The 12,300-nt window shown below is 34.3% G+C and overlaps 1 protein-coding gene across 6 annotated transcripts in view; it reads left to right on the top strand.

Annotated features, from left to right (window-relative positions):
- The window catches only part of scn1laa (sodium channel, voltage-gated, type I-like, alpha), an 83,423-nt gene extending 71,532 nt beyond the window's left edge, over window positions 1-11,891 (top strand). For all 6 annotated transcript variants that reach the window (XM_088605424.1, XM_088605427.1, XM_088605422.1 and 3 more), the window contains 5 exons: window positions 1,194-1,247; window positions 2,198-2,335; window positions 3,267-3,371; window positions 5,462-5,732; window positions 5,972-11,891. In XM_088605424.1, the coding sequence (XP_088461550.1) occupies window positions 1,194-1,247; window positions 2,198-2,335; window positions 3,267-3,371; window positions 5,462-5,732; window positions 5,972-7,164 (1,761 nt within the window). In that variant the 3' untranslated portion in view covers window positions 7,165-11,891. The remainder of the gene's footprint in view (window positions 1-1,193; window positions 1,248-2,197; window positions 2,336-3,266; window positions 3,372-5,461; window positions 5,733-5,971) is intronic.
- Window positions 11,892-12,300: the final 409 nt, after the last annotated feature.

Raw genomic sequence — 12,300 nt, 5'->3', positions numbered from 1 at the left:
TCAAAGCCAAGGATTACTTTGTTTTGCATTGGCATATAACCAAGGGACTCATACTTAGAAATGGTGAAAGAAAATGGTGAAATGTATTATACGTTAATGTCATGATAGAGAATGCAGATAAATATGTTCTTTGAGTCTAATCTAATACACTATTAAAGTAAATTATATATATAGTTATACAGTAGATAGATAAGACTTTATTGATCCCGAAGGGAAACTGAGGTGAGCCCAGCCCAAGACAAGTAAAAACAGACATCAGAATAGACTAAAAATTAAAATAAAATAAGTACAGCAATACAAAATAAAATATATAGAGTAAGGTATGTGCAAAATATGCTCATAGTCACTGTAAAACAATAAAATATGTGCAAAATGCGCATAGGCATATACAGATTGAAAGTACCACAGTTTAAACAGTATATTAATGCAGTGTCCAAAAAGTACAATAGTGCAACATGCTGTCCATAGATGAGCATAGGGCATAGGGCAGTGTTATAGACCCTGAGAGCCGCCAGGAGGAAGGACCTGCGGGAACGTTCCCTTGAACACCGTAGCTGGAGCAGTCTGTTACTAAAAGTGCTCCGCTGCCTAATAACAGTCCCATGTAGCTGATGAGAGGTGTTGTTTATGATGGCTGTGAATACAGTGTTATAACGTTAATATAATATAATGTTATACAGTATATACTGTACTATATATAACATGGCACACATCTGAGCTGTTGGTGAAAGCACAATTAGATATAAATTAAAGGGCACAATGAGATCAATAGGAAATTTTACAATTAGTACAAGTAAAATTTTGATTTAGTAAATGTTCTCTACAGGTAAGGTAGTTTTGCATTCAACAAAAAATGGATTCAGCAAGAAATAAATACAATCATTGAGCATCAAGTGACCATTGTTTTCTTTGTTGGTTCATTAAGCCATCATTAGAACTCATAATTCACCTTTTTCACCATATAGAATAACTGAATAAACATGTAACCATGGTACCTAACTTTGAATTGCAATTGTATTACACAACTTTTGATGTTACAGATCTAGAAACAAAAATCATCAAGGAAATGTATAATCTTTTCTGTTATCATGTTCTATATTTTAAATGCTGTCTCTTTTGGGGTTTCTTTTGAAAATGATTCTCGTGCAATATAAGAACAAATGGTTTACAAACTGACTGTCATCTGTTTACAGGCTACATTTAAAGGATGGATGGATATTATGTATGCTGCTGTGGATTCACGGGATGTAAGTTTTTAAAATTATAGTCTTGTGATCACTTTTCGTCTTTGGTGAGCTAAGCAGACAGGCTTAAATCTATAATAAATAACTATAAATGATTGAATCAGTCGGGCGTAGTGGTGGCGCAGTGGTTAGTATTACCTGAATGGGGTTTGTATGTTCTCCCTGTGTTAGCATGGGTTTCCTCTGGGTGCTCCTGTTTCTTCCTAATGTCCATACTGGTAGGTTAATTAGCATCTGGGAAGATTGTCCCTACTGTGGGAGTGGTTGTGTGTGCCCTGTGATGAACTGGCAGAATGGCCTCCAGCTCCCCTGCTACCCTGAGTTGAGCAGCGTGGTTAGAAAATGAACGGATGGATTGATTTATTCAGTCAGCCAACGGGTATCAAAAAAGTATCATCATATTTGAAACAACAGTTTGTGCTGAAATTCTAGGGTTTGGGGGTTTCATTAGTCAGTCACAGTCTTATCTTATTTTATTTTATCAGCAAAGTCGCATGGTATTGCGATACTGTTTAGCTTGTAATAGGCTGTGTTTTCCCAATCCTCAGTCAAATACCGCAGTTCTCAGCATATAGATTGCCCAGCTCATTCCTTCACTTTATTAGATAAAAAAAGCATTAGGAGACATTTTTTGTTTTTGCAATAATAAAAGTAAGAATTAACTAAAGTAAAAACTGCATTTTTTCCTAAATTTGCTATACCATAATTCAGTCTAGTTCTCAGTATAAAAATCTTCTGTATAAACAGTGAGTTTGGCCTAATGTTTATTAAATGAAAGTTGCCCTTCATACATTACTTTAATAATTTAGCCCCATTTATATAATCATTTTATAATGCAGTCTTTCATACTAAAAAGCTAAGATGAAAAGACTATGTTGTGTGTTAAGAAACTTTCTGCCTGATATATTGTTCTATACATGCACTAAATAATAGCTTTTTAATTTCCCTTTTAGCTGGAAGATCAACCAGATTATGAAGTAAACCTTTACATGTACTTGTACTTCGTTATATTCATCATCTTTGGTTCCTTTTTCACATTAAACCTGTTCATTGGTGTCATTATCGACAACTTCAATCAACAAAAGAAAAAGATAAGTATTTTGTACTGGATAAGCAACATGAAAATTAGGCAGTGTCTGTTTATTTTTCCTTAATGTATCGTATCATACAAATCTAGGGAATGTTTTGTAACTTAGACCAAAAAATGACAAACACGGTGTTGAATATACAGTAACTTAAAGGAGCAATTAATATATGCTTGCTTATTTTCATTATTTAAATCAAGCTATAACCCTTACTGGACCAGTGGATCAAAAAGGGATGAATGGATTAGTTGAAATCATTATTGCATATTACTGTACATATTACATATGATATATCACATTTAGCTATTTCTGTTCTTATAGCTATAGTACAAGGCCCATTGGCGAAGAATAGTGCACTGAAGACAGAAATGCTTATTGTATATACTCCCACACCCCTTTTGAGCCTTCCAGAGTTTCCTAAGGATCAGCTTTTGTTGCCATAGATCATTGACACAGTTACATAATGGCCCAGAATAAAAATTGTGGATCATGAAGAAACACACACACAAGATGACTTGAAATAGGGAAGAAGTAAAAAAAAGAAAAATGTACAAGGCACAGTTTATTCCTTTAAGCAGCGTTTCTGCATGTAATGAGCATGAATGCTTTGTGAGACTGGCTGAGTCCATGTAGCAGAAAAAATGCCTTTTATAACATTTCAGTGCTGACATGACTTCAGGCCATATTGCACAGTGATTTGCATGAACAGGTATCTGACTCAGCAGTTTCAGGTCCAAGAGTCACATAGTCAGGCATTTGCTGTGCATTAATGTGTCAGGGATGCATACAAAAGGTCTTTATCATCATGTTATTAGTAAAGATTACCTTGAGGTACTTTTCCTAGCTTTTCAGGATATGTGTAATTACTAAAGACCACCATTTTGTTTTGAAAATAAAAATGCACTAGGTTGTAACCAGTTTTGTTTTGGTCCATTACTTTGGAGGTCAGGATATCTTCATGACAGAGGAACAGAAAAAATATTACAATGCAATGAAGAAGCTTGGATCAAAGAAACCACAAAAGCCTATCCCCAGGCCTGCGGTAGGTATTGTTTTTCTCAGTGTAAAAGATGTTACAACTATATAGTTAACACTTTTATACCTCTAAAATCACATATGATAATCACTCTCATTGATATCATCACTAAGTCATGTGTCATCTTTATATGTTTTAATACAAGCCCTTTACTGTTTGAGTAGGGAAAGTTAAATATGGTACAGTAAGTGCTCCATTGGTTTGCTATAAGTTTCACCTCGAATCTCTGCCAGTGAATGTGAGAGAGGCACCTGTCTGTTCTTGCATGGCTGTTTCCTCTGACTTTCACTCAATCTGCTATCTTTCTTATACTGTAACTACTATTATCTTCTTTTCTCATGAAAAGCCTTCCAGTTAACCTTAAGATCATGAAATAATACTGCAAATCTTAAGTCTTAATCCACTTCTACAAAAATCATAGCTTCTTGTAAATTTAAAGTCTTCCTTGGACATATAGAACTTTGCTTTCTAATCTCCAGACTACTTCATACTGCTTTCTACACTACGTTGTTCTTTAATCTGTATCATCAATGAAGACCGGTTCATTAAATCACTTAAAAGCAGCATTAATTTTGATTTTCTGTCATCCAACCTATCTTTTCTTGCACAAAGTTTAGAATGTGATGTTGCAATTCAAATAAATAACCATGTGATTGCAAATAACCTCTTGGAAACCTTCCAATCTGGTTTCAGACAATTACATAGCACAGAAGCTGCCCTGATTTAAGGCACTAACGATCTTTTTTTCCTAGACCTCAGTGCTTTTGACAACGTCAATCATAACATCTTACTTTCTCATCTTGAGACTATATTTGAAGTTTCTGACGCTGCTCTTAAATAGTTTAACTCTTACCTTACTGATCATCGACAGTGTCTCTCTTGGAAGTTTCAGTTCTGAAAGTGGGTTCATTAAGTCTGGTGTTCCTCAGGACTCGATACGCCCCCCTCCCCACTATTAATCATTTACATGTTCCCACTTGGTCAGATATTAAAATCTCATGATCTGAATGATAATTTCTGTGCTGATGATGCTCAATTCTATGTCCATACTAAACCCAACACTGAAATAGCTGTTTCCCCATTCCCTATTTTAATCTCTGACATAAAAATCTGGATGACTCAAGATTTCCTTAATTGAAATGGTGGCAAGACTGAAGTATTGCTTCTTGGTACATCCCATTAACTATGTAAGGCCAGTGCTGTAACCTAATCTTTGCATGGCACTGTACTTGAATTTCAATTTAAATTGAAGAATTTGGGGGTGATAGTTGTTCTGGGCTTGACGTTTGACCCTTGTGCAAAATATTGTGCAATTATTCTTCCATCTCAGAAATATTGCCAGACTACAGTATTATGTTGCCTCTGACTGTAGCACAAAAGTTGGTCAACACATTCATCTTTTCTAGACCTGATTACTGCAATGCCCTGTTTGCTGGGGGATCTAAATCCACACTGAACAAACTTCAGTATGGCAGCTAGAATCCTGATCAGGTCGCGTGCAGGTGATCACATTACTCTTGTCCTGGAATCCTTGCACTGGCTTCCTATCAGGTTTTGTGTCGACTTCAAAATCCCCATGCTCACCTATAGGGCTCTACATGGCTTGGCACCTCAGTACCGATCTGATTTATTATCTTTCCTACTCCCCACCTTGTAATCTTCGTTCTTCTGACTCTGGTCTTCTTATCTGTATGTCCCCCAAGCTACCTGAGTGCATTAAAATCAAGACTGAAAATCTTCCACCTTCTTCTTCGGAAAGGCTTTTATTTAATTGGTATCGGTATCTGTTCACTGCATCTTCAACCAACTGCTGTATTTCTAATCTCTTGTTTTTATTTGTGCTTATTTTGTTAGCTCCTGTCTTTGTTAACTGTATTCTTTGGTTTTATTTTGTTTTACTTTTCCTGTAAAGTGCTTTGACAAGCAATTTTTAAAGGTGCTATATAAAATAGGTTTATTATTGTTGTTGTTTACAAAAGAAAATATTTTAACTTTATAATTTAATTAGAATTAACGATATAACACGAAATCTCAAAAAGCAAAAAATACATAGATTTTAATTTTAAAATATCTAATATTGTGTGCTTTTCTTATAGAACAAGTTCCAAGGATGCGTCTTTGACGTGGTCACAAAGCAAGCCTTTGATATCACCATTATGATTCTCATTTGCCTTAACATGGTTACCATGATGGTGGAAACTGATGACCAGTCTAAAGACATGGAAAATATTCTCTACTGGATTAACCTTGTATTTATTGTCCTTTTCACTGGAGAATGTGTACTGAAGTTGATTTCACTTCGGCATTATTACTTCACCATTGGTTGGAACATTTTTGACTTTGTTGTTGTCATTCTGTCAATAGTCGGTATGTATGTTTTTGAGTAACAAAATATTTTAAAATTGTCTTTGACAGCTCTAAAGATTAATTATGTTTTTCATGGCAATTTTCTTCTTTTTGTGTAAATGTTTCAAAACGTAATTTTAAACATCTTTAGATATAAAGCACTTACCACTGACAGCATTGATATCAAAGTAGATTTTAGCGACATTGTTTTCCCCAAGTCTTATTCCAATTTTCTTTCTTTCTTTTTAAATTTCCCACAGGCATGTTTCTTGCGGACATTATTGAAAAATATTTCGTCTCACCAACTTTATTCAGAGTCATTAGACTTGCACGAATTGGACGCATCCTTCGGCTCATAAAGGGTGCCAAAGGAATCCGCACACTTCTTTTTGCCTTGATGATGTCACTTCCTGCCTTGTTCAACATTGGTCTACTGCTCTTCTTAGTAATGTTTATCTATGCCATTTTTGGCATGTCAAATTTTGCCTATGTCAAAAAGGAAGCTGGTATTGATGACATGTTCAACTTTGAAACCTTTGGCAACAGCATGATCTGTTTATTTCAAATTACAACGTCGGCTGGCTGGGATGGATTACTGGCCCCAATACTTAACAGCAGGGCACCTGACTGCGACAGTGAGAAAGACCATCCTGGCAGCTCTGTGAAAGGTGATTGTGGGAACCCATCTGTGGGGATTTTTTTCTTTGTCAGCTACATCATCATATCTTTTCTAATCGTAGTAAACATGTACATTGCAATCATCCTAGAAAACTTCAGCGTTGCCACGGAGGAAAGCGCTGAGCCTCTGAGCGAGGATGATTTTGAAATGTTCTATGAGGTGTGGGAGAAATTCGATCCCGATGCCACTCAGTTCATGGAGTATGCTAAACTATCTGATTTTGCCGATGCTTTGGAGCCTCCACTTCGTGTACCAAAGCCAAACAAAATCCAGCTTATTGCAATGGACTTGCCGATGGTCAGTGGGGAACGCATTCACTGCCTTGATATTTTGTTTGCTTTCACAAAACGAGTGTTGGGAGAGGGTGGAGAAATGGATGCACTGCGCGGACAAATGGAAGAACGCTTTATGGCATCAAATCCATCCAAGGTCTCTTATGAGCCCATCACGACAACCCTTCGTCGAAAGCAAGAGGATGTGTCTGCCGTTATCATTCAGAGAGCATTCAGGCGATATCTCATGAGGCGAACCGTTAAGCAGGCCTCTTTTATGTACAAAGAACAAAACAAAGTTGGAGTACACATACTGGACAAAGAAGAAATGGTAATAGACAAATATAACGAAAACTCAACCACTGAGAAAACAGACATGACACCTTCTACAGCTTCCCCACCTTCTTATGACAGTGTAACAAAACCCGACAAAGACAAATATGAGAAAGACAAGAGAGAGAAAGAAGATAAGGGCAAAGATGTCAGGGAGCATAAAAAGTAAAAAAACAAAATAAAAAATGCAAACTTAAAAAAGTCCATTTATATGACAAATTGTTTACAGCCTTTGAAGGTGACCTATTTGTGTCAACTGGACTCCGTTTTGTGTGGAGATCTATGCCAAACTGACAGTGCTTACTAAACTATTTAAGGTCAGTGCCTAATATAAGGCAGTGACCCTCGTCAGGAGACTGTGACTCTAAATGGCAGAGGGGAGTCAAATACCTAAACGGGAGGTTGCTGTTCTTACTACCAGCTGACACTGCTTAATGGGAGAGTAAAACGGCTACTCGCACTGTAGGGGCCAGTTAAAGGGACCAGAAAACATTTTTTTTTGTTTGTTTTGAGTGTTGCTGAAACCTAAAACACTTTAGTATAACTATTTCTTCTATTTCTACTTCACCCAGTGTCTTGCATTCCAACTGCCATATTTTTTATTGTTTTTACAAAATCTGTTTTAATTTCATTGTTTTTAATTCATAGGTTATTTATTCTATATGTGACTATTTTTGTAAAAGGGTTTTATGTTGATAGGGTGGGGGTTTATGTACTGCTTTAATGGTAAGAGGACCAGAAACAACAACAAAAAAGTGTTTACCAATGTCTTGAAACACATACACTTTTTTTGCATGGAAGCATGTGCACTCATAATCATGCATGAAGGATCATTCAGTCATCAAAAAAGAAAAAAAAAGTATATTTTATCCATGTCAGTGTTTCAGGGTGGTTCTCAACATTTTGAGGTGCTTCTTAATCATGTTTTGGTAAAACCAGACATTTGTATGTGCCTATTCTACTCCCTTTTTAACTCACTTGTAAGCTGAGAGGAAATGGGTTGAATGAAAATCAGCAACCTTTTATTTTCCATTTCTCAAAGACTGGGAGAAAAACAAAAATGCCCATCCAGTCCCAACCCCACATTCCTTTTTTACTTTCAAATTGACCCAAAGATATTTTTCTTTGTCCAGGAATACAGTACAATAAATATAGATCCTTAACTCCCACAGTATTGTTTAGACATCTTCAGTTCTCCGCAAGACAATGTTTCGAATGGCAATGAAATCCCTCTGTGATGTAAATAGTTAATTTCTCTGTGGTGCATGTTTGAGCAAGCAGGATTTCTTGGCAGAGTGTCTGTTGCTTCAAATATGTACCACCCAGGCTAGTCTGCAAGCTTATGACAGGTAACACGCTATATTCTATATCATAAGTAGTTTGAAGGCTGTCCCTGATGCATGTTATATTGCCTACGCTATGTTTCTTCCTCTGTTGAAAAGTCTTCAGATTTGGGAAGCCATATATTGGTGGCAAAACATAAATTGCTCAACAGAATCTCATCTCTCCATGTCATTAAGCAATAGTTTGTTGCTTCTCTTAAAATAGTTTTTCTTTCTTTTTTTTCAACAAAAAAAAGAAATGCTTCTGTTAACGTTTTTATTTTTCAAAAACGGATATCGTCTTTTGTATAGAAAAGGCAGAAAAGATAGAACACGACACACTCTGCTTAAGCTGCGAAAATTGTAAGTGGTTAGAGTTCACTCAATGTTAATATAAATATTGTAATATAATTCATTTTATTTATTTTTCAACGTTTTTGTATATAAAATATGCTATTAAAATATGGGCTTGAGGTCAACATAACAGCCACTTTTATTACTTTTGATCCATAGCACTTTTTCATCCCCAGAGAAAACATTACATGGGGAGGTATAGATTTTTTTTTAACTTTTTGCACATTGCTTTTGATATGTACAATTTTGTTTTTGTAAAATGGGACCACAGTTTACCTGCTTCTGCATAGTGATATTCAAAGATGGAGCATAGATGAGCCTATTATATGATTCAATAGCACTGCCTGAAAATGGAGGTGTCAAGGAGGAAGTCTCTTCACCACGTCCTTGATTCTTTCCTGCATTTGTTTACATTTCTATTTATTTTCATTTATTTGTTCTTGTAAAATGGTTCATTCTGCACTGAGAACTACTGTAAATGGAATAAGGGTCCACCAATTTTTTTTCACAGAAGAGCATAGTAATGAACTTGTTTAACATAAATATATATTATATATATTATTTTTGGTTTACTTACACAAGCAGACATTCAGTAGATGCCATCTTTTATTATGCTTGTAGTGTATTAGTGAACTGCATGCAGGATAATGCTATTACCTTAACTAATGGTAAAATTTTAAAAAGCCAAAAGAATAAAAACTACATTTTTATTGTACCTCAGGTATGTCTTAGCAATTTGTTTATATTTTCTTTGTCTTACAGCTCAACACCATTCATCACATTGCGTACAGCACATTAACACAAACTATATGTTTAATGTAGCACCACTTTTTCTGTATTGGTCTCTGCTATTTAAGTAAGGTATGTTTGCTTAATGATGCATAATGGGTTATATTCAATAAAATGGTTAAAACCAACAAAACATTTCTGTGTATTCACGTATATACTATGTTGAAATTTGTCAATATAAAATGTTATTAATAAAGATTTGAGTATGTTACATGAGGTAAGGATTTACTAAACAGTACCATGGTATTCTATCAAGTAAAAGAAAATACTGTATGTAATACATACCTCATGTATTGAGCATGATTATTTTATTTTAAAATTTATATTAACCCCAACACAAAAAGAGAATCCTAAACCTCACTGTGTCCCAGGTTAACATAGCGTATCTTAACCATTTACAGAAGCAAACTGAAGAAACTGCTTTTAAACTATAGAGCTACAGTATATCCTTCAGTAGCAAAATGATAATAGATTAAATTAAAATAGTGTGGACCATTGCATTTTTTCAGATGAAGGGTACTTTTTTGTTCAAGTTTAAACACTTCAGAAAAACAAGAAAACACAAGAAAAACATTTCAGCTCAAAATCAGTTAGATGAGATATATTCAAGACAATTTCTAGGTTTTTTTAGATTTTAATACACATAAATATTTTCAAATTTTTATTTTAAAGGTTATGATACCTTCAGTGATGTGATTATGATATATATTTCTTTTTGGGTTTTTTTGTGTAATATTATTTCCTGTGTCTATTCCAAAGTTATCTAAATAGGTACAGGAAATATGCTCATGTTGCTCAGATGTTTACCGTGGTTCTGTCAAATTGATTATAAAATATAATGTACGTTTTACAACACAATAAAATAGATTGCACTTTTTCTTTTAATGCTGTTTATGCAAAGAGTAGGACCCTAAAATCTTATGTCGCACCATTTAAAAATTCTCATTCCCTCAGATGTTCTCGCCATGCTGATTCCTCCATTACATATTTGTAGTTCATAATAGAATGCACTGCTTCAAAACTGGATTGAATCATTTTGTTATACACAATTTCAATGAGGTAGAAACAGTTTAAGTCTAATTGTTCATAGTAAGACCAAAACAATGAAGAACTTAGATATATTAAATACTAGCCAAACATTAAAAAGTTATAAAGAGAAGAGTTAAAATATAATATGGCTTTGGTTTGATGCACTTATCTCAACTACCCTCTTAATTACTGAATATGCCCATATTTTCTGAAAAATGTTGGATATGCGCTACCTAAACTTTAGGTATCAGTATTTCAGAACAAAAGTTTAAAATTCTAACAACAAATAAAAGAAAATGGTGCATACATGTAACTAAAAAAGTCCTAAATAAAACTGGTATTGGCTATTTTAATGCTTCTTTGAAATTCAAGCAAAATGATTCATCTTTCAAGCTGTTAACCTTTCTGAAATCTAATTCATATGCATGTTGTTCTCAGCTTTCATAGAATGAGTCAAGACAAATTTTGCTTAGATACGTCATCCATCTTCACAGAGGTACATTGAAATTAATGTGTTGAAGGACGGTTACAGAGCTATATTGCTACTAAGCACATGGCTACAAATTGTGCCCTAGATGTAGACTACAATCCTACTTACATGGAAACTATAATGTACAGTATAAAGATTTATTATCATGCACTTCATAACTGTGATACAATAGTAAATGTTTCTCCTATCATGTGTAATTAATAATAATTGATTAAAAATAGGAGGTACAAGAAGCAAAGACCAAACCTGCTCAACCTATCTACTTTTTAGTGGAAAATGAATGTGTATATACTGTACTTTTTATATTCTGTGTTGTCTACAGTGCTGTCATACTTCTGCCTCTGCCTTCTTTTCTGGTTGTTTGGTGTTATATGTTTCTTATTTTACAGCCTCTGGAGGAGGGAAATCTACTTACCAATTGACCTGTCCTTGTCAATCGATCTGTCAGCTTTTGTTTGTATCTATGTCTACTAGTCTGTTTGCCTTTACCTCTGTCCTTAAACAAATTATTTTATGAGATTGTTCAGCATTTAAACATGATTTCTTTATCTCGATTTTTTTTTCATTTTTCAAATCCTGTTCAATCAAATTTCTATTCTTATGGCTTTTTTTTTAAAGATTGATATAAAGTGAAAAAGTGAATTCTCACAGATTGCTGGACAACGCTTTCACGTTTAATACTATGTTATGTTAATAGACCAAGACTGTCTGTGTGCAATGCAGTTGCAAATTTAACCCAACTAACTTAGATGCTGGATAATATTAATTTTGAAGAGTCAATAATCTGTCTTTGACTTTGACTGGTGTGGGTCATAGTGAAGAGATTTTGCAATATTGCTCCCAATACTTAAATATTATTCACTTGTAAAATGTACTGTTCTTGAAATATCATAAAAATATTTTATACCACAACATCTGAATTTTGAAATTTATTTTGAATAATTATTTTGAATTTTTTAAAGTATAACATATGTTTAAGAAAACAAATTAATAGTGTTGTATACAAAAATGAACCATAAACAATTTATTGATGACAGTAATTTAATTCCACATCATAAGTTACTATATGATTTAAGTAAAAATGAATATCCCTTTTGTATCAGAGGTGACATGTAAGGCCTCATAATTCAAGAATCATAAACTGAATGTTTGAAGAAGTTTGAAACAAGAATGACTTGAGTATTGGGTCCAGTCATTTGGACCATGATTCTTCTTTTATACAGAGTCAGAGCTTATCTAGAGCAAGACATTTCTACCTGGTCATTAGTTGTCATTGATCACTAAAGGAACAAGTAATAGGTTTATTCCATGCTGAAGAAAA

Source organism: Lepisosteus platostomus, chromosome 14 (genome assembly GCF_059453375.1).
Source record: "Lepisosteus platostomus isolate fLepPlt1 chromosome 14, fLepPlt1.hap1, whole genome shotgun sequence".
NCBI classification, from domain to species: domain Eukaryota; kingdom Metazoa; phylum Chordata; class Actinopteri; order Semionotiformes; family Lepisosteidae; genus Lepisosteus; species Lepisosteus platostomus.
This window is presented reverse-complemented; position numbering and strand designations above follow the sequence as displayed.